Source organism: Heterocephalus glaber, unplaced genomic scaffold (assembly GCF_053883595.1).
Source record: "Heterocephalus glaber isolate CG9 unplaced genomic scaffold, H.glaber_assembly_v1.0 deba00000676, whole genome shotgun sequence".
Taxonomy (NCBI): Eukaryota; Metazoa; Chordata; class Mammalia; order Rodentia; family Bathyergidae; genus Heterocephalus; species Heterocephalus glaber.
In genome coordinates this window covers 21,536,332-21,559,738 of record NW_028258156.1, presented here as the reverse complement: position 1 = coordinate 21,559,738, position 23,407 = coordinate 21,536,332, and the positions used below count along the sequence as shown (strand labels likewise).

General features: G+C 40.9%; 1 protein-coding gene across 2 annotated transcripts in view; it reads left to right on the top strand.

Moving 5' to 3' along the window:
* Positions 1 to 608: 608 nt before the first annotated feature.
* The window catches only part of Slc26a4 (solute carrier family 26 member 4), a 50,852-nt gene continuing 28,053 nt past the window's right edge, over positions 609 to 23,407 (top strand). Inside the window, exons 1-7 of one of the 2 annotated variants that reach the window (XM_004839657.3) lie at positions 609 to 776; positions 1,169 to 1,329; positions 3,417 to 3,556; positions 13,507 to 13,617; positions 15,347 to 15,540; positions 16,034 to 16,198; positions 23,206 to 23,358. In XM_004839657.3, coding sequence (XP_004839714.1) covers positions 1,172 to 1,329; positions 3,417 to 3,556; positions 13,507 to 13,617; positions 15,347 to 15,540; positions 16,034 to 16,198; positions 23,206 to 23,358 — 921 coding nt within the window. In that variant the 5' untranslated portion in view covers positions 609 to 776; positions 1,169 to 1,171. Of the gene's footprint in view, positions 777 to 807; positions 1,330 to 3,416; positions 3,557 to 13,506; positions 13,618 to 15,346; positions 15,541 to 16,033; positions 16,199 to 23,205; positions 23,359 to 23,407 lie in introns of those variants that run through there. The other variant, XM_087206719.1, reaches the window with a different exon arrangement.

Sequence of the window (23,407 nt, the reverse complement as noted above, 5' to 3'; positions counted from 1 at the left end):
TCTTCCTTCCACCTTTTATCTTAACCATGCTTTAATTGCAGCAAAACTCATCCCAACACAAGACGAAACCCTGAAGAGGTTGGACAGATCTGACCCCCTCTCCCTCTTCTAGTCTTGATTCCTGTCCAGTCCACTTTATTCCTTCCCCGATAGTCCACACGAATGAGAAGAAATAAAGACCCAGGTTCAGGTAAGAAAAGGGCCACTGGACACTTGATTTTGATTGTGAAATATAACGGGGCGGGGGGAGAGGGAGAGATCTACAAACCACAAGGAAATTTATGATCTCTGTAATCTCACCCACTGAGTACTCCTAACACACTCTGTACAAACCCAAAGCCTGGTTACCGTACAGACCCACCAGGGACCCCTCGCACCGGGCCGCAGCGCAGCAGCGCAAGACCCCGGAGCTCCCCCCGGGATGCACAGGCCTTGGGTCAAGGTCAGCGCTCTGGGCCCCGCTGACCTCGTCCCGTCCTCCCAGGAGCCGCGCAGGTGCAGCCCGCCCCTCCCCTCGCCTTAGCCGTGGGGGATCCAGGTGGCCCCGGACAGCCAGTGAGATTCCCGGCCCCCAAGGGTTCGGGGAGGGAAAGCACGAGGGAGGGGTAGGGCTCCTTTCCCGGTAGGAAGCGGGGGAAGACCGCAGAGAGTCCTTCCTCTGGACCAAGGTGTCCCTGTTGCTCCGTAAATAAAGCGTCTCGCTGCCTTCCTTCCGCGCACACTATAAAGGCGGGACCTGCCCTCCTGCGCTGGTGAGGCGCTCGCTGGGGCAGCAGGTGGGTAGTGAGCTCCCGCCTGGGCTGTATCCCTGGGCGCAGGAGGGGACAGTCGGGGACAGCGGCAGAGAAGGCCAGGGAGCCGCGCTCCCAGCGCCCAGGGAAGTGACGGGGCGGACGCCTGCTTCCCCAGCCCCCGAGAGCCGCCAGAGGCTGCTGCAATTTGCTGGCAGCGACCGCATCCCCGGGACCGGAGCTCGGCCCAGTGTCCCCAGTCCGCAGGGCGGCGCATCTGTGCCCTGCGCCCGGGATTTCAGGACGCGGACAGCGCCCGGCGACCGGGGAGGCGCGGGGTGGGGCCGGGGCGCCTCGCCACCGGCCCCTGGATCCGCAGCAGGCGGCGCCGCAGCTGCTCACGACCTTGGCGTGGCTCTCGCCCCCGCTCCCCGCAGGTCATGGCCGCGCCTGGCTCGAGGTCGGAGCCGCCGCCGCTCCCCGAGTGCAGCTATGCCGTGTCGCGGCCCGTGTACAGCGAGCTCCTCTTCCAGCAGCGGCACGAGCGGCGCCTGCAGGAGCGCAGGACGCTGCGGGACAGCCTGGCCCGGAGCTGCAGGTAGCGCGGGACAGGGACAGGGACGGGGACGAAATGGGGGCGCAACCGTGACGCCGCCCGCGGGGCAGAGGGAGGCTCCTCCGGTCTCAGGCCAGAACGCACGGAGACTCTGGGCCCGGATAGCGAAGCGCTGGGGAGAGCGGTTCCCCGAGCCCTTCTCCCCTTCTTGCTGAAACCTGGAGCGCAGTGGGTCTCTCTTCGCCTTCTTGCTAAGGCCCGGCTGTGGAGAGGAGAGAGAAAAGGGCTCCTCTGAAAGCTGACAGAGCCAGTTGTGGTGATGCCTGTAATCCTAGGACTCTGGCAACAAGAGGCAAGAGGAGCCAAGCTCGAGACCAGCCTGAGCAATTTAGCAACTTAGCGATTCCTGGTCTCAAAACTTAAAAAATAAATAAATAAATAAAAGTACTGACAAGTAGCTCAGTGTGAAGGCCCTGGGTTCCATCCCCAGTACCGGGGAGGGAGAGAAAATGACTCGTAAACCCACCACTTGGCCAGGTGTCCGTGAAACCCTGGAGCCAGTCCAGCTGGAGATCCATTCAGAGCTCGGGCGTGCAGGCCAGCAGCCAACGAGACCCCTGGGGGCGCCGCCGCGTCTCTAAACCCAAAGTGCCACCCGGAACAGGTGCCAGAGGACCGTCAAACCATAGCCAGATGTTCTTGTTTTTTAAAACCTTTTATTATCCACCATTTAAAACATACAAAATATAGTACAATGAACCCGCCCTCAGAGTTTTTGCTCCTCAACCAGCTTCAACAATGACCAACCCAATCTTCTTTCACCTATGGCCGCCCACCTGCCTCCTCCTGTGTTACTTTGAAGCCAATCTCTTGTGGATCTTTCTGTCTGTTACTGTCCTCTCCTCATCTCCAAAGGGGGTCTGTTCCAAGACCCCCGCAGGTACCCAAGCCCAGGAAATTCAAGTCCCTTTTACAAAACAGCTTAGTATTTGCATTTAATATGTGCATATCCTCCTGCATTTAATATGTGCATATCCTCCTGGTATTTTATTTTATTATTTATGTATGTATGTATTTATTTGGTAGTACTAGGGAATGAATCCAAGGCTTTCGAACCAAGCTGTATCCTCACCCCATTCCTTCATTGGTTTGAGACAGGCTGTCACTAGGTTGCTAAGTTGCCCAGGCTGAGCGTGATCTTGCAGTCCTCCTGCCTCAGCCTCTCAAGAGTTCTGGGATTACATGTGCATGCCTCCACACCTGGCTTCCTCCTGTACCGTTTAAATCATCTTTATGTGATTCATAATACCTAGTACAATGTAAGTGCTGTGTAAAGAACTTGCATTGTTTAGGAAATAAGGACAAGGAAAAAAATTTGTACATGTTCAGTACAGACACATTTTCCAGATGATTTTTGATCTGTGGTTGGTTGAATACACAATTGCAAAGCTCATGGATAAGGGCTCCATGTATCTCTAGTATATGTCTAAGGACTCTTAAAAATACAACCACAGCTGTTATCCTCCTAAAAATAATTCCTTAACACCAAAAACTGAGTCATCATTGAAATTTCTAAATGTCTCCTAAATGTCTTACATTAAATAATGTCCACCTGTAGCTGATATTTTTTCTTTTATGTTTAGTTGTTGAATTTAAAATTGCCAAGTAGCAAAGTATAAGGTATACATTCATCATGTTAAGGTTTTGGTCAGCACTGGCTCCAAGCTTGTATTGCCAAAATACACAGTGTTTATTTTTCTTTAAGAAGAAGAAGGCCGGGCCTGGGTTAGAAGTCTGTAAATTAATCTCCACATGAGAGACCCCACCTTGACCATTCTCTGGCTGGACCAGAGAATGAGCTCTTGTGTAAGATATTTTCTCAGAGGATTAAAAAGGTGGAAGAGGGGAGGGATCACTTAATCCTGTGTTCCTAGTATAATGCATTTAAAAGGATAGATACAATTCTTTGCAAAACTTGATAAGCGCTTCAGTGTTAGTATTGTCCATGACATTTTTATTCTTTTTCTAAATAATTACAAACATCAGCAGAGTGCAGCTCATAGCTTTGTGATCTGCAGTGGCTTATGACTGAAATTGGATTGGTAACCGGTTTTCTTGCCTTTTGATAGTTGTTCAAGAAAGAGAGCCCTTGGTGTGTTGAAGAGTCTGCTGCCCGTGCTGGACTGGCTCCCCAAATACCGCGTCAAGGACTGGCTTCTCAGTGATGTCATTTCAGGAGTTAGTACTGGACTAGTGGGTACCCTGCAAGGTAAGGATCTGGTGGCTGGCTCCAGTGATGGACAGTTAGAGTCTCCAGCAGCAGATCATAATGCCCCTCCTGCTACCACAGCTGGGTACCAATGATTGTTCACCTTCAAGACTTTCATTTCCCAATACAGCCTCCTGGTGGAGGAATACATTTCTTTTCTCCTCTTCTGTAGACTTCTCTTCCTGGGAAATGCTGCTGCTTCTCTAGCTGTGTGGCTCCAGCCTAGAGCCATATACCAAGCAGTAGCATCCTGAATGTATTGACCACGATACACAGTAAGAAATACATGCATGGGCCACAGATTTAGCTCAGTGGCAGTGTACCTGCCTTGCAAGCCCAAGGTCCTGAGTTTGATCCCCAGTAACAAAAAAAAACAAACCAAAAAAAAGGAAAAGAAATACATGCAATACATGCTGCATCATGATCCATGCGCCCATAGTGAAAGTTATCCTCACTACAAATGATGCCCCATACTGGGGTTTAAACTGAACTCATGCATGCTAAGCAAGCACTCTGCCACAGAACTACATTCCCAAGCCCTTTAAAATGTTTATTTCCAGGGCTTACAAAGTTGCCCAGGTTGGGCTCGAACTTATGATCCACCTGCCTCAGTCTCCTGAGTAGCTGGGATTTCAGGGTGTGTCACTGGGCCTGGCTGTTCAGCTTATCTTTTTAAAAACTGATCATTTCAGGTCATTCAATTATTCACATTTTACACATTGATCTTGACCAGCAGTGTGAAAGAAAATATCTTAGCTAGACTGTATATTAGTATTTTTTGGCCTCCTCTCTTATTTATCCTCTTATTTTAGTCTTCTAGGAAAATATCCCAACATGGGGATCTTTTGAAAACTGGATTTATGCCATAACATTTCCATGAGCATCTTAGAAATCTGTTACATAGCTGGTGTGTAGCAGCTGGGCATTCTCTTCTGTCCCTCATCCTCACCATCTTGATTCGGCACTGGCCGCCCCCCGCCTCCAACTCCCCAAACTTTCCCAACCGTGGAAATAGAAGAAATCCTACTTATTTTTTGTAATTTTATGGAGCACATAGTATGTGCCAGACAGTAGATATACTGTCAAAATTAAGATGTGTCACCTGCTGTCCAGGGCCCCATGGTCCATGGAGAGATGGATGTCCACAAAGGGTAACACTGCCTGCTAAAGGAGTGACAATGAGGTATGCTCACCCCAGTCTTTGGGGACCGGAAACAGGGTTGAGTTGTCAAAGCTGAATTTCCCGGAAGGTTAAGTCTGCGTTTGCCAAGTGATGGGAAATCGTGAGGGTGTGGATGTGTATAGAAAGATGACTGGAAAATAGACTATTTCAGGAGTTAGTAATAAATGTTGAGCAATATCGTAAGCTAAAATCTGGCTGGTGAGCCCAGAGCAGGCCAGGTGGATTCCCACAGAGAACAAGGATGTTCTGTGACCCCACAGGATGGAGCGTGTTCTCAATCCTGAAGGTGCAGGACACAGAGAAGGAAGGGGTCCCTCTCTCCACTGCAGCTCCAGGGGCTGTGATGGGGCAGTGCCCTGTGACTCCTGGGGAAGGCGAACATGTTCAATTCATGTTTGGTTAGCAAGCACCTCGCACAGAGATTGGCATACAATCAGTGGCTCCGTAAATATTTAGTGAAGAGGACTGAATATATATGAAAAATTATATTTCCAGATCCAAGTCTCCCCAGTTTTCATAGATAAGTAATTTAGGATTAATTTTGTTTAACATGCACCAGACACTGTCCAGAGGGTTTGGCCAGAAATCTCCTTTAATCCTCACATCATCCCTGCAAGGGAAGTACTGTTACTATCTCCTTTTCAATAGATGAGAAGTCTATTAAATCTTGCCTAAGTCATGAAGCTCATAAGTAGTAGAGCTGGGATTTGCACCTAGAGTCTAATTCCTACAATCTTAATTTGTACATTGTACACAGTTCCTTACTTTATAGCTAGTCTGTTTTTTTGGAAACATTATCTCTACAACATTATCCTTGTATGCTGGGAGGTTAATCCAGCTCATTCGGACATTTGTGTATCATTTGTTTGTATCATAGATAATTCTGTATGCTAGGTATTCAGCCATGAGGATTTAGTGATTTATTACCAGGCATAGGTATAGTACTGACCTCATTTCCAGTGGTAGAGATAGGAATTAAATAAGTATAAAAGTAGAAAAATGGTTATAGGTTGTGATATGCATTGTAGTCGACTAAATATGCTGTTGCAGGAATTAATTGGGGAAGAAGGCCTGTTTTAGATGCCAAGGTCAAGGAAAACTGTTTAGACAGACACGATGAGCTGTCATGTGATGAGCAGAAAGAAGAGTGTACCAGGTAAAGATCTGAGGCCCCAAGGGACAAAAAGTGAATTGCACTTTCCAGGGAGGAATAGCAAGAATTCTGCCCAATGTGGAGCACAGGGGGAGGTAATGGGCAAGCCCAGTTTAGGGTGAAGCAAGGAAGGGTCCTCTCTGGGAGCCCCTAGGCACCTCAGCCCCTCCCCTGAAACCCAGCCTTGACGACAGTGTGGCAGTGTGGACCAGATCAGGCAGGACATGGAGAGATCTGCAAGATTTGCAGTATATTTTGCAGTGAGAATCACTGATAGATTCTGATGAGTGCAAACGAAAATCACAGGCAATTCTAAGGCTTGTGCAACTCAGTAGATGATGATGTCAAGTACTACGGCAGCAAAGACTGGCTACCAAGGGGATTTAAGATGGGAAATCAAGGGTTTACCTTTGAACACATGAGGTTTGAGGTATATGGGACTTTGTTTTTTGTATATCCTTTTATTGGTACATTTTAGGTGTACAATATAATGACATTCATCACTGGGGATATGCACCTTTACATACTATCTTGGTTCTTATTTTTTCCTCCTTCACCTGCCCTCCCTTCAACCCCTCCATCCCTCCCCATTTACAAAGACTTTGTTTCCATTTTTTCATTTTCTCATATTAATTCCATTCCCTTCTTTCCTTTCCCTACCCCTCCCACTTCCCCCTCCCCTTATGTGAGACTTTTTTAAGTGGAGCTTCGAAGGAGAGAAGTTGGAGCCACTACTCGTGAGAAGGCTGTGGAGAGCAGGAAGGCCCCAGTGTAGAGGTGATGTTTAAAGGAGTGGAAGGAGGGGAATACCTGGGCAGGAAGGGCAAATGGGAGGGCAAGACGGCTGGTGTACCTGGAAGCAGGGAAATGAGGAGGCGGAACAGTGAGCCAGAGAAATTGGGCTCAGGGAGTTAGAGAAAAAGAACAAGGAGAGGAATGAAGGAACAAACCCAAGAGAGAAGTGTACAAAATAATGGAGGGTGGAGAATGTGAAGGAACATGGACTGCATTTAAGCAATTTTGTTGTGACTTGGAGGGATAAAGGATGAATATGCACTGAAGGAGGATTTGTTTTCCTTTTAGCTGCTCTCCAGCATACTGTGAGTGGGTGGGAATGACCTAGCAGAAAGAAAGAGAGTTGTGGTCCAAGAGGCAGAGGAGAAACTTCTAGAAGCAAAGTCAGGAAAAGGGTCAAGTGTGCATGGGTTCCAGGGCAGAAGTGGGAGAGAAAGAGATCCCCTCCCTCTTCAAAGGAAGATGACAGCTCTAATGGTGCAGATGCAGAGGTGTGGACTTTGGATGAAAAGCCACCTGGGAGCATCTCGTGGATTCTGTTTTCAGTGAAGTTTAAGATCCGCCTCTTGACTTGGAGTTTGGTGGAGAGGCGGCTGAACACTTTGAGGAGATGAGGGGAGGGCTGAGTAGTTGCGAGAAAGAGACACACTACCTGGGGAAATAGAACTGGTTCACCAGGCGATGTTGAGGGCCCATGTGGGGCTCAAGGTCACAAATGTTACAGGAGACTGCTTAGTCCAAGGCCAATGCCTCCAGGCCAGTTTTCCAGCCACTAGAAGGCTGTGACGGAAAGGTGGATGTTTGTGTTCCGCCAGGTGGGAGTTTTGCCAGATAAAAGGAAGAAAAGAAGGAAGAAGGAAGGAAGCAAAGAGGGAGGGAGGCAGGGAAAAAGGAAAGGGAGACAGAGAAAGAGAGACAGACAGATACAGAGAGACAGAGACAAAGAGAGACAGAGACTGAGAGAGAGCCAGAATCAAGAGAGTATTTGTGAAATTGTGTAGACGTTGTGCTGTGTTTCAGGGATGGTGAGCTCCAGGACCTAATCACAAACTCATCGGCGATGACAGGCTTATGTTTCCAGGAAATCAGAGTTGATCAGGATAATGGGGTCTTTTAAACATTTTTGTTATTAAAAATGCCTCTTAGGGCAACAGAAGATCCACGTAGCCCTTTTAGTTCCATCTTTACTCACAGCTAATGGGGAGCCAGTCATGTACTATCTCTGACATGTATTTACTTCTTTATCTAATAAGCAACAGAAATTTATTTCTCTTAGTTCTTGAGGATAGGAAGTCCCGCAGAGTCAGGTTCTGGTGAGGGCACATCTTCTTGCTGTGTTCTCACCCAGCAGAGGCCTTGCCTTACGAATGTTTTCAAATGTCTGGTAGCACCTGTTTTATCAGTGTATGGCTGGCCGGTCCTAAACCCGATGGATGCCAACACTGAGATGCCACAATTTCAATCAGTGGTTTGGGTTTCTTTGCAAACTGTGTGATTTCAAAATAGTTGTATCAAGTTACTTTGTAAAAAAGATTATTACAGTGTAAGTAGCAGTTGTCGCCAAACAGTGCATATGAAAACTGAAAAAGTCTCCATCTCCCAGGCAGAGCCCTATTTAGGGAAATGGAAGCTTGAGAAGGACTTGGAAGGCGTCCGCAGGAAACAGACTGTGCCTTCATTCTCTGCTCTTTCTTTTCTTATTCTCCCTTTGTGGAATCAGCACTCTGTTTGGTTCCATGTTCCCGGGGCTACTGATTATTCCAATTCCTTGCTGTAATTGAAATTTTTTTTGTTGTTCTTTTTTTTTTCCCCCATTAAGTTTATTGGTATGTTTTAGGTATAAAATACTGTTGCATTCATCGTTGGGATCTTGTACCATTACATGAGTCTCTTGTTTCTTATTTTTTTCCCCTTCCCTTGCCCTCCCTTCACCCCCTCCACCCTTCCCTATTTGCAAAGACCTTGTTTCCATTTTTTTCCTCTTCTCATATTTTTTCCTTTCCCTTTTTTCTTTTCCCCTACCCCTCCCAATTCCCCTGCTCTTTTAGACCTTTTCTTCCTGTTACACAATATCAGTTACACATTTTTAAAATTACAATATTAAGATCTAGGAGACATTACCACAGATTTTACAGAATTTAAAAGGATATAGAAAGCATATTACAAAAATCTTTTTTGAAATAAATTTGACAACTTCTAAGAAGTACCTTGGAAGACAAATTAATGAAACTAACTCTGGAGGAAATATAAAATTTGAATAGCACCTATTAAAGAAAGTATATTCCTAGCTTGAAAACCTTCCTATATGACAACAGCAGGGTCATAAACATTTTAACTGAAAAATTATATCAAACAATTAAAGCAGAAGAAAGAAGGAACACTTCTGCCCTCATTTAAGGAACTCAACATTGTGCTAATCCTAAAACTGGGTAAAGATAATAGAAGAAAAAAGTATGAACATAGATAGAAATTTGTTTAACAAAACAAACTATTGGAAGTCAGATCTGGCAGGATGCAGAAAGTGGTTTTGTTATAGGGATGGCAGTGTTGGTTCAGCATTGGAAGATCCACCCCCAAAAGTCATCATTTAAACAGAGGAAAGGAAAAAGCCATATGATCCTGTCACTAGTTGGAGAAAAAGTATTGGACTAAATTCTACAGCTGTTCATGGTAAAAGCTATCAGGAGCCTAGAAGTAGAACAAAAACTTCTCAACAGATTAAAGACATGTACTCCATACTTCCAGCGAGAAAGCCTTATATAAATAGAGAAGATACAATGCTTTCTCCTTAAGGTGGGGAACAAGGGCAGATATGCTTACTCTTTATCTGTCCATTAAACTTTGAAACCTAGGCCCCACCAAAATAGTCTGGCAATAAAATGACACAACTAGGATAGGATTGGCACAGCAGAAGCAAAATCTTTATATGTAGATGAAATGATCACCTACAGAGAAAATACTAAGAAATCTTAGGAGCCCCTAGAACTTGTACTTGAATTTAGCAGGATTAGAAAGCACAAGGTATATATAAAAATTCAGGTCTGTGTATACTTGCTATAAATGAAGAATTGGATATTGAAATTTAAAAGATATGTAGGAGTACAAAGGACCTAGAAAAGTTAAAAACAAAAACAGTGTTGTAAGACGTTTGGTACCTAATTTTAAGACTTCTTCCAAAGCTACAGTAATCAAGGCAGTGTTGGTGTAAGGAAAGACATATAGATCATTTGAATAAAACAGAGAATCTAGAAATAGAATCACACATACATGGTTCACTGAGTTTTGAAAGATTATTTAACATTAGCATTTTATAGAATATAAACTCAATTCAAGAGCCGAGGAAGAGATAGTGTTTTCAGCAAATGGCACTAGAACACCTGGTATCCGTATATAAAAAATTAACCTCAACCCTTTTTTTTCATACATGAAAATAACTTGAAGGGATCTATGAACCTAAATAAGAAAGCCTAAAAGTATAAAACTTTAAGAAGACATTATAAGGGAAAAATATTTATGAATTCAGGGTAGGCAAGAACTACCTAGGATACAAAAAACATGATGTATAAAAGAAAAAAATTGATAAATGAGATTTCATCAAAATTTAGAATTTAAAATGGCATCATTAAAATGAAAAGTAGTCCTTAAACAGACCATATTTACAATACATATAACCTATGAGCAGAATATATAAAGAATTCTTAGAGCTCATCAATAGACAACCCAATTAAGATGTAGACATAAGAAGATGATAAATAGCCAGTATAGCACAAGGAATGGTGTGCAACTCTAGAATCAGAAAAATACTAATCAGTACAATAATAAGATTGAATTATACACTCATTAAAGAGATGAAGTTCAAAGATTTAAAAGCCTTGTCATGACTTTTTCTTTTTGTTGGAGTCTCCCCCTTTGGGTTTAATTTGTCACAACCAATGGATTCATTCTGCTGGGTTTCCTGGGGTTGTGATCCTCATTGTCTTTTCCTAGGGTATTGTCTAAAATATTTTGGAGTGCCGCTTTGGTATTCATGAAGTTCCTGAGGTGCTCTTTATCATGAAAGTATCTTATTTCTCCATCAATTTTGAAAAATAGTTTTGCAGGGTACATCAATCTGGGTTGGAGGCTGTTTTCCTTTAGGGCTTGGAATACATCACTCCAAGCTCTTCTTGCCTTGAGGGTTTGCACTGAGAAGTCTGCTGTGATTCTGATGGGCTTTCCTTTGTATGTGATTTGTTTCTTTTCTTTCACTGCTTGTAGAATTTTGTTCTTCTGTTGGATTTCTGGAATCCTAACTATTATATGCCTATGTGTAGATTTTTTTTGATTAAGGCTAGCTGGAGTCCTATATGCCTCACTTATCTGTATGTCAAGTTCTTTTCCCCTCCTTGGGAAGTTTTCTGCCATCACTTCTGTGAACAGTTTTTTTATGTCATCTGCACTCTCTCCTATTTCTTCATTGACTCCAATCAGTCTTATGTTATTCTTCTTTGCATTGTGTAGCAGCTGCTGGATTGATTTCTCATGTTCCCTTACAATTTTAAAGCAATTTTTCTTTTCCTCCTCACTAATTGCAATCTTATCTTCTATATGTGAAATTCTATCCTCACACTGGTTCATTCTGCTGCGCAGACTTTCCATGGAGTTTTTAATCTCTTGGAAATCTGTTTGTATCTGTTTTATGGATTCCATTTGTTTCCTATGTTGGGATTCCATCATGTTCCTCAGATCCTCAATTTTTTACTTGTGTCCTCTCTGGATTTATTAATCATGTCTTGCACCATGAGCAAAATCTTTGCTGTTATCTGAGAAATTATTTCTGATTTCATTTTTCCCAGATCCTCTTTTGTTGCCAGTTCAGAGAGTCCAGGTGGTTGAGCATCAGATTGTTCCATCTCGTTTTCCTTTGGGGTTGCTGTAGGTGACCTGAAACTCTGTTTTTGAGGCTTGCTTATGTGTTTTCTCATTTCCACGGGTGGGGTGGGGGGGCTTCTGGCACCCATGCGGCTCACCTTCTCTGCCCTAGGAGCTTGGGATGGCAGTGGGGGAGCTTCCTTCCAGGTTCTGGGACCAGCTCAGCTTCTCTGCCCTAGGAGCTTGGGATGGCGGTGGGGAGCTTCCTTCCAGGTGCTGGGACCGGCTGAGCTTCTCTGCCCTCAAAAGATCATAGAGTCTTCTAGATGACTATTAATGAAAGCGTGATATTCAGCTTCCTAGAGCCGTCCAAGTCTTGTGCTGAAGTTCATATGCCAGTGACTCCCAAAGTGTAATGCCCCCTCCTCAGTCATCACAGAACTTGTTAGCGAGGCCTGTAATTGAAATATTAAAACAGTTGTACCCATGCTACATATTTTCTAGAATGCAAATTCTATGGGGAAGAGACTTTAACAGTACCTGGCACATAGTTGGTGCAAAATCAATAGTTTTTTAGTCAATGAATGTTCATTGTAAAAACTAGGAAATACACATAAGGAACATAAGAAAAATACCTCCTCTACAAACTAGAAATCTTCTCTGATCTTACCGTATAGATAACCTATTCATGGTTTAGTAAATATCCTACTAGACCTATAGATGCAGATCTATATAAAAAGCATACAAACTGCCTGAGAATAAATACCAAATTCAGGATTGTGGAGGCAGAGGGAAGGAAGAGGGTACAACTGAGGAAGAGGATACAGAGACTTCAACTGTACTGACAATTTTTTAAGCTGGATTGTGGATACATGGGTGTTCACTCTATTATTCATTGTCTTTTTGCACATCTGAATTACTTCATGTTGTTAGAAATCTTCCCAGATTTTTAAAAGTGCACAGCATACATGTATACTTTTATAAAAATGGGAGCATGCATACTGATTACTTTTTAATCTTCATATTTTTACTTTAAAAATGTTTACTTTGTTCACTCTCTCCGTGTTACTGTCATATCAATTGCATTCCATAGAATTACCGACACGGAGAAAAAACAGCAACATAGAATTCCAATGTATGAAGTATAATTTACCCAACCACTTCCTTATTTGAGGATATTCATCCAGTAAATGATTTCGAATGCCTGTAGGTGAAGTCAGGATTGTCATAAGTATAGTCCTTTATTAATGACACAAGGCTTATAAGGCTCGATCTTTTTCTCACTGGAGTGAAATGTGAAGAGATAAGATGTGTGAAGAGTGTTGACTACCTAAGTATTTAACCAAGGTAGAGAAAATGTCTTTATCCTCTCCTAGTCCCTGTACATGAATACACTGCAATGCTGATTACTCTATAACCTGACATGCATGGGCCCGGAGGCTGCCAGGGTCGCCCACTGGGAGAGCTGGTCTCCACCAGCACAGAGTTGCCTTGCTTGCTGCTAAGTACATTTGCCATATTTTTTCTTGCTTTGTATCTAACTTCTCTTCCTCAACAGGAAAGGAGAAAGGGCAAGTGCAAAAATGACTGAGCCCCAGAACACAGAGGAACACTGAACTCAGACCAAACTGTGCATGTGCAAAACTGGTCTGAGCCTTTGGAATGAATTGACCAAGTTCCTAATCAACCGCTGGCTTGATTGTTTTCACCGCTGACATGATCAGTTGATGACCGGTTTACTGATCCATGGAATCAACACACAGCCATGCAATCTTTATCCCAGCTGACTTAGTGGTAGTCTGCATCCTAGCATAGCCACAGTCAGTATGTAAGATAAGGAAATCAATCATCCCAGGCTATTATGTGGAATCCACAAATCAAGAATGTCCAAGAGAAGTTTTTTCTTTGTGTAGTAAAATAAAACAAAGCTTTTGTTTGTGAACCCAATCATTTTTCATATACTTTCAGGAATGGCGTATGCTCTGCTAGCTGCAGTTCCTATTGAATATGGTCTCTACTCTGCCTTTTTTCCTATCCTGACATATTTTATCTTTGGAACATCAAGGCACATCTCAGTTGGTAATTATAAGCAAATTTTACAATTCTATTTGTTCATGTTTAAAGTTTTTCAGCTACGTTATGTATAGAATGCTTTTGTTAATGTTTTCTGGGGAAATCAGGCTTCAGCTTTGTCTGCTTTTCCTACTCAATGATAGTAGTTAGCTTTATATAGGACTTTGCTTTAGTGAAGAGTAGAAAACTGAAAGACTACAAAATATAGCCTACCTTTAGATTTTAGCATAAGTGAATTTTAAAAATGTAATAAACTTGACTATTAGAAAGTTTTATCTTCCAAAATAAAAAGTGACAGGGTAAAAATCTTCACAAGGTCTTTGAACCCACCATTTTACTAGATTAATTTAGCATTTACTAGATTATGGTCATCAAATATATAGTCGTTAGTTTATTAAGAGTAGACGTGTTAGCCGGGGATTTAGCTCAGTAGTTCTGCTGCCTGCTTTGCAAGCACAAGGTCCCTAGTTCAATCCCCGGTACAAAAAAAAAAAAAAGAGTAGACGTGTATGTGTGTGTGTGTGTGTGTGTGTGTGTTACTGGAGATCAAATCCATGTGTGCTCTACCACTGAGGTACATCCCCAGCCCTTTTTTATTTTTATTTTCAGACAAGGTCTTGCTAGGTCACCCAGGCTGGCCTTGAACTTGTACTCCTGTCCCCCTGCCTCTGAAGTAACTAGGATTACACCTATGTAATCTTGGCTAAGGGTATATACTTAAGTCACTAATATTTGAAAAATGGAAAAATCTTGCCGAAACAATTTAGAAACCAAGTGTGGCCTCTTAGCATGGCTCAAAAAAATAGGTTTTCCTACCATTCCTAAATTTTAAGTCCTCTTTTGCTAATGGTGCTACTAAATGAATGTTTTAATGCTATTTTGTGCCATTTTGACATTTATACCAGACATTTATCCTACATCTATTTTTTAACTAGACATGTCTACCTGGATGATCTTAAAACAAATACAATCATTCACTCTCCCTTAGTCCACGTCCCTCTGCCTCACTGTATCGTCCCAGTATTTAGCTCTCTGGCCTTGTATGTAGGAGATCAGAAAGGGGTTATTGAAAGAAAGAGCCTCCTCATCCTAGAGACCAGTTAATATCAAATGCTTAACTAGGCAAGCAATGTAGTAGCCGATTTTTCTCTTTGGTGTTCTCTACATGTAAACATTCCAGATTAGTAGGTACTGAGTCTTCCTGACCATAAACCCTTCCATGATCAAAGGATAGGATCACCATCATCATCATGGGTAAAAACATCAGTAGTGGATGGAGCAATTGCTGAAAGAATTTAGAACTTTTAAAAGCATAGACCTTAGAGTCTGGCATTTGACATGAACCAGTTGTTTGCCTTGCAAAGAGAAAAAGAGAGGGGCTGGGGATTTAGCTCAGTGGTTCCGCTCCCTGCTTCCCAAGCACAAGGGCCCGAGTTCGATCCCTGGTACCAAAAAAAAAAAAAGAGAGAGAGAGAAATTACACACTCCCTTTGCTAATTTGGACCCTATGGTACCAATCAAGCTACTTAGACCCAGTGAACAGGATATCAGATGCTCTAGGAAATGAATGAGATTGTATAGAATAAAAATTAGGTGGAACGAATAAGAGTTCAATTTACATGCTGTCTCTGCTGGGAAACCTTTGCTGACAACACCCACCTCTACTTCCTTTCCTTGTGCACATATGGGTCATATAGAGAATAGGAATAATTGATGAACTGGTTCTTTCCCTCAGGACCTTTCCCTGTGGTCAGTTTAATGGTGGGATCTGTTGTTCTAAGCATGGCCCCCGACGAACGCTTTATCACTCCCAGCAGTAATGGAAGTGCACTGAATACAACCATGCTAAACACCGTAAACACTGAGGCCAGAGATGCAGCAAGAGTACTAATTGCAAGCACTCTTACGCTTTTGGTTGGAATTATACAGGTAATAGACTTATACATAAAATATAGATCGGTGTGATTTTTATTTGAAATAATTAATTTTAAAACCTGCAGACTTGAACGTTTACATGAAAGCAAAACAAATTAATTTCCTGGACTTCAGTTATTTTCCAACTTAGATTGTTTTAGATCAGATACCAAAAGAGTCTGCAGGACCTCACATGTCTAGGTTCACTTGTCATCAAAGAAGTCAGAGAGAGAAAAAAGGCAGAACAACAAGAATGATTCAACTGAGGCTGAAAGAAGGGAAGTCACAGAAATAAGTGATACAATTTTTGCTTTTAAATTTTAAAGTGGTAGAGAGGAGGGAAGAGGGAGGACATTAAGAAATACAGATTTTTTTTCCAAGTGTTTTTGCACTGCAAGCCAGCTATTAGTGCTTTAATTGGTATTAAGCTTAATTCATTAATATTTCCAGAGTTGGCTTTTCTCTCAGCCAAAAATTTATTCTTTTTCCTCCCTCCTTCTTATCCTAGCTTGTATTTGGAAGTCTGCAGATTGGATTCATAGTGAGGTACTTGGCAGATCCTTTGGTTGGTGGATTCACAACAGCTGCTGCCTTCCAAGTGCTGGTCTCACAGCTAAAGATTGTCCTCAACGTTTCAACCAAAAACTACAATGGAGTCCTCTCCATTATCTATGTGAGTGTTGCTTCTTAGTCCAGGGATGGGGCAGTGCTTTTTCTCTCTTAAGCTTGAGCCTGGAGAATCTGTGTTCCCCAGGCACATTTTGAGAGCCAATGAAAGCATTCTTCTCTAAAAGAAGCAATAGAATCCGGAGTAACATCGAAGAAGGCAGATTTTGGAAATCAATGTCCTCAGCTAGTCAAAATGTTTTCAGAAATGTTACTGCACTTTAAACAAATGAATGAAAACAAAGTGGTGTAGTGGTGTAAAGACAGTCTGGGATGCAACAGACTTGGCCATAGTCTTGGCTTTGCCCTGATCAGCTAAATGACCTTGGACACATTCTAGTGTAGGGCAATAGCTGGAAATTCAGGTTTAGAGTTGAGTGGACCTAGACTCAAATTATGACTGTACTATTTTCTAGCTGTCTGAGTAAATCACTATGCCTCAGTTTTCTACTCTGCAGAGTGGGTTAGTAGATGCTAATAGCATGTACTTCAGTGGAATTGTTAAACTAAGAACAGATGAGAAGCTCTCCATCCAGGGGCTGGCATAGCAAGTATTAAAGAAGTTATTGTTTGAAATTATTATTTTAGGCCTTTTATCTTTCTTGTTTTTAAAATGAAATGACTGGAAGTGTAGTTCTCAAGCCCTTTCTAATTATAAAAGTACACAAAATATATAATGTACATGTCTCTGCAATTATAAATGAAGAGGAACAGTAGATTCAGAGGTGATTCAACATGCAAAAGAGATGCAGAAGAAGGCTATAGATCACACTAATTTGATTTGAAGGAGTTCTTGGATCTAAATATGTTCTATATGAAGTGTGTTACTGATGCTTGAATAATGGTAATAATAGAAACATGATGTTGCTTTAGCTTAGGGGGAATGATACTATGAAAAAATAATACACCTGCTGGGTGTGGTGGTGCACATCTGTAATCTCAGCACTAAGGAGGCTGAGGCAGGAAGATTGCTGCGAGTTTGAGGCCAGCCTGGGCTATGTAGTGAGTTTAAGGCCGGTCTGGACTACATAGCAAGACCCTGTCTCAAAAAACCAAAAACAACAACAACAACACAAAACAAAAAACCCATTAAGAATGGAGTTTGATGGGGCTGGGGATTTAGCTCAGTGGTGCCGCTGCCTGTGTTGCAACCACAAGGTCCTGAGTTCAATCCCTGGTACAAAAAAAAAAAGAAAGAAAGAAAAAAAAGAGCAAGAATGGAGTTTGAGGGCCGGGGATTTAGCTCAGTGGTTCTGCCACTTGCCTCGCAAGTACAAGGACCCAAGTTCGATCCCCGGTACCAAAAAAAAAAAAAAATGGAGTTTGAGTCTTTTACCCACCTATTAGCTTCTAAAACAATGTAAGGCCATGCATACATATTAAAGAGTAAGCTTGTCAGAAATTTGCTCAATTTTGTAACAGTGGCATAAGCCCACATTACTCCATCCAGTCAATAAATATGGCTGTGTGCCTACTGCAGGCCAGATACTACTCTAAGCAGTGGAAATAGAGGATGACAATAACATGGTGATTAAGATATGGGCTGATTTTTAACTTCAACAGACTCAAGATAGAGTCTTGGTTCCAGCACCCACCACCTTGTGACCATAGGCATGTTACAGTCAACACCCGTAAGCCTTTATGTCCTCAATTGTAAAATAGGGTTAATAGTAGTGGCTACTTCTTAGAGTTGTGAGGATTAAAAAGAGAAAATTCATGTAAATCACAATTGGGGCACATAGTAGGGCACAATTTATGAGCTAGGTATAATATTTTGATTAAGTAAAGGGTTACTTTCCAGCTCAAGATGGAAAAAAATCAAGACTTAAAAGACATTTGAACTAATCCTAATCATAAAAAACACGTTTTCACCTTACATAATCGCTACAGGAGTCCCATTTAATCTATGACAGTCACTTAGATCTTTGAATAAAAAGCACCTCTGGTGTATTAAAAAGGTAGTATGAACTGCAAAAAAATTAGTTTATGCTACATTAAACAATTGGATTAAATAATACATTGCATTAAACAATATATATGAGGGGGCCGGGGATTTAGCTCAGTGGTTTCGGCACCTGCCTCGCAAGAGGAAGGTCCCGAGTTCCATCCCCAGTACCAAAAAACAAAAAAAAAAACAATACATATGAATACATGTATTAGTTGTCTGTGTACTGAATAATCTTTCAAGATTTCTTATGAAAATTTCTATGTAGAAGATTTAATGTATATAGAAACAAAACTCAACTATATAAACTGAAATACATTGTACTCAAAGATAGGTGAGACTCTAAGAATACACTGAAGAGTAATTCTAATTTAATATACTATCAAAATACTAAAACATAAATAACATGATTCTGTATTACAGTTTAGTATTCTAAACGTAGTTCAACTCATGATAATGAAGTTTTCAGTAATGAGTAATATTTTACTATATTTTCTATCATGTTGGGAGAATTTCCCAACCATTTCATTTAGATAATTATTCTTCTCTAGTGTCTTATTATAACCACTTTCAAGCAAGTAGCAAAGTTTAAAGAATTTTTCAGTAAACATCTCTATACCCATTATCTAGACTTTACCATTTACCTTTTACTACACTTGCTTTATCATCTATCTGTATGTCTTAGATAATCATTCTTGCCCAGCATTACCTGAGTATATGAAGCCATAAGAAAAAGTTGTGCCCAGCATTTTACAAAGTGTGGTCAAAATATATGGTGAATATTTAAATGAAAAATCATTACAGTAAAAGACATATCACCGTTAATCCCCCCCCAAATACTCCCCCTTCCTTTGAACACACTTATCCCCGTCATTCTTGCCATTTCTAGAAGCAGTTCTGAATATCCCTTTCATGAATCTCTTTAGGAGGTGTGACCAAAAATACAGTGAATGCTGCTGCCGAGTGCCATCCAACCTAGGGGCAGGCTCATAAAAACATTATGGTGTGTCCTCATCCACCATATTCACCAGATCTGGCACCATGTGACTTCTAGCTCTTCCCCAAAATCAAAATGACCATGAAAGGTAAAAGTATTAAATCAAGGGCCAGGGATTTAGCTCAGTGGTTCCACCACCTGCCTTGCAAGCGCAAGGACTCAAGTTCGATCCCCGGTACCAAAAAAGAGAAGAAGAAGAAAAAAAAATTAAGTCAATGCAGGACATCAAGGCAGCCACAATAGCACAACTAATGACATTCATAAAAGAGGATTTCCAGAACTGCTTTAGAAAATGGCAAGATGCTGGGTGTGATGGCACATGCTTGTAATCCCAGCATTTGGGAGGCTGAGGCAAGATGTGGCAAGTTTGAGGCCAGCCTGGACTACATAGTGAGTTCAAGGCCAGCATGAACTACAAAGTGAGACCCTGTCTCAAAGAAAAAAAAAGAAAGAAAGAAAGAAAGAAAGAAAGAAAGAAGGGCAAGAACGATGGGATAGTGTGTTCGAAGTGAGTGGGAATATTTTGAGGGGGATTAGTGCCAATGTACCTTTTAATGTAATTTTTTAAAAAGTTTAAACATCCACTGTATTTTTCAAGCGTACCTCATATATAAGGAAGAGTACTGGTTAGCTTTTGGAGCTGAGTTTATTTTAGTTTATCTTATCTCCACAAAGATAACAAACCCTCATAATCACCTCTTGTTATTAGGCATTTCCTGATATCAGATATGTTATGTATATATAGACTGCCCTCTAAACTGGTATTTTATTATGATATAAATATAACTTACTGAACTAAGTTCAAAGTTATAAGTCTGATCAAGCTAAGCTTCAAAACTCTCATTTTTGGGCAGAACTTTTCAGTGTAGTAGTTCTGTTCATTAGGAGAAGAAATGGTACAGGCTGCGTCAGTTTAGAAAGCAAGCAGAGAGGGCTCCCCTTGTCTATTGAGACAAACCACTAAAGTGAACTGCAGGAAAACAATCACTATTAAGAGAACTGTGGGATTTACTTAAATAATTGAGCACTATACGGTAGCATCCAGAGTATTACAGTATTAATTTTACCTGTTTTTTTTTTTTTTTTTTGGTACCGGGGATCGAACTCCAGACCTTGCCCTTGTGAGGCAGGCGGTGGAACCACTGAGCTAAATCCCCGGCCCCTTACAGTATTAATTTTAAATTGCTGCCAACATCCTGTCATTCTTTCTTCTGTATATTATATTATATTATATTACATTATATTATATATTATATAATTATGTATTTATATAATAATTATTTATTACATTATTCTGTATCTTTGCCATTTGTGAATTACAGTTTTTTTCTTTCACTCCTAATACTGTAGTTTCTCCTACAATATTCATTACTTCCATTCATCTGTACTTCTTTGGGGGAAGGGGTTAGGACAAACCAAAGTACAGCCTTACAACAAAAATAATGTTATAAGTTGTAAATGATGTTGTAGTAAGTTAACCACATTCCAGAAAAATATTTTACAATCTTTCTTGGAGGAGTTTACCACTAATCTCATTTACTGAAGGATTCTTTCATAAATGATTGCAATAGTAATGGCATACACAAAACTCTTTCAGGGACCAACTGGCTCTTTGAACCCTTATGCAATCATTTACAGACATGCCCATTCTTTCTTTTCAGAACAGGAAGTTTATATTTACTACCATTTAGGGATAATTGAAATACCTTTATGGAACTTGGCTAGCTTGTGAGGAATTTCTTGCAAAATTGTAGGACAGTAGGTTCATCAATTATGACAAATACCACTCTGGTACAATACAGGGTGTTGATAGTGGTGGAATCTTGGGGTGGGGACAACAGACATGGGAACTCTATACTTTCTGCCCAATTTTCCCATGAGTCTAAAACTTCTCTAAGAAAATTAAGTCCACTAAAAAAGTCTATGGCACATGCTAAATGGAGACCTGAAGAATAGCATTCAACAGGAAATAAATCGCCTAATGATTGGTTTAAAAACTATTTTTTGACTTGATTTGGGGGTTCCTGGTCTCTTTTGTCCCTGTCAAATTTGGATCATTTGGAGCACATTTTTTTCTTAAACACAGTCCTAGGAGACCAGAAGAACTATTTCCCTTGTTCTGCAGAGGTCCAGCAATGGCTGGAGTTCCAGATCAAGTGTGGGCCCAGACCTCCTATATCTGGGTAGCTGCAGAACTGGCAATGTTTGCACAAGGGGGTGAGCACACTCAGTAAGGAATGTGCTGAGGGGGTTGAATAGGGAGAACACAGTGCTGGCACATTAGTAGCTATTCAATAAGTATTTGTCAAGTAGGTGAACCTAGTGAATGGAAATGAAAGAATAAATGAATAATTGATGGAGAAAGTATGCTCACAAGTAAAAACAAGATGTGTTAGAGGCTACAAAAATGACCACCCCTGTGGGAATAAGGAAGTCTGAAGACCTCAAAATGAACCGAGGACTTGGTAAGAGGGAAAAGCAATAATGACTAAAATAACGTTGAATAAAAAAATGCCAGTGTTAACATGTGGTGGGTCTCTGGGAAGTAAATAGTAAGCTCCTGAGGGGTATTCATTCATGATAATGAAAAGAATAACGTAAACCAAGTTCTTTCTATGTGCCCGACATTGTATGTGACAGGGCCCAAAAGAATTGGCAACTTTCAACCCTCTGAGATAGGTAGTAGGGTTGTGTGCTCCTGGGTTAGAAGCCCTAACTGCTTGCTATGTGCCTGCTTGTGGCAGTTTTCTATTTTCTTTTTCACCTGGCTGTCATCTTTTTCATCTTGTTTCTGTCAGTGTAGCTGCTTGTAACAATTGTCAGTGACTAGAAAACTGATGAAGTTAACTTGCTAGTACTGGGTTTAAAGTAAGAGCAAAAATACACTTTGAGTAAAAGTCCAAGAGGCTTCCTATAAATTAAGTGTTCAGACAGTTGGGGGAATGCATTTTGCTTGCACAATATTCCCCCATTCCCTTACTTTTGAATGTGTTCCAGAGAATTAAGGTTGCCTGGGAATGACTCCTAGATTACTTAATGTTTGTTATATAATTATTACCAGATTATCACTATGATTATTTTAAGGATTTTACTTATTGTTAAAAATAAACTCGATACGTGTTATAAACTATAAGATGGCTCTAGTCCTTTATTTTAAGAAAAGCAACCTTCCCTGGGAGATCACTTATCTCAAAGAATTGCAGGATACCTTCTTAAGTCATGACTTATACAGGACAGAGGTTAATACTGTACTGTAACAAGGATACCAGTGTTCTTCCCTGGGATTTCCCCCCCTGCTTTTCTTTGAAGAGCACCCTTGATTCCTGGAAATTTCATATTTACAAAACAAACTAGTTCCTCTTGAGCTGGCTTCTCTGCCCACTTGGAAATAATTACTTAGTCATGAACTAAGTTTGAACTAGGTACCAAATTAATTTAAAGATTTGTACTTGGCCTAGATATTAATTCAATAGTTTTTCTTTGCCACAAATAATGAATCACTGCCCTTCTATCTACATTATCTACCTATGAAACATTTGATGAGTTCTTCTGCATCATTCAGATATAGGGAAGGACATTACTTAAAATGCTGGCTAATCCAGACCAAAAAACGATTAGGACTTTTTGGTTTGTCATGTTTTAGTTTCAATTAACACTCTACTTAAATGCTGAAAGGCCACTTTAATTGCATCTATAAAACTATTTTATGATATAAACTTCTACAGTTTCCTGGAAGTAAAAGACGACATATTATGACTTCTTTCTTTGAAAAGTTCTTCATTTTTATTATAAAAATACAGAGAAGCAAAAATAAGAATATAGAAATCACTCATAGTTTTACTTCTCCAAGAAAGCCATCAGTAGTAGCTTTATATACATATTGTATAGTGCAGGGACTACATACGCTTAATAGTCTCTGTATTAGCCAACACATTTTTATGATTTTACATTAAACTCTTACATGTTGTTTGATGTGGATATGATTTTTCATGTGGGAAGATTCATGAAGAATTGACTTTGTGTGTGCAAGTCTGTGTAGACAGAAGTATATAAAACTATTTTCTCTTTACAGACTCTGATTGAGATTTTCCAAAATATTGGCAATACCAATCTTGCAGATTTCATTGCTGGATTACTTACCATCATCGTTTGTATGGCAGTTAAGGAATTAAATGATCGATTTAAACACAAAATCCCAGTCCCTATTCCTATAGAAGTAATTGTGGTAAGTAGAATATATAGTTGGACAATTCAGTGTTAATAAGGTTGACAAG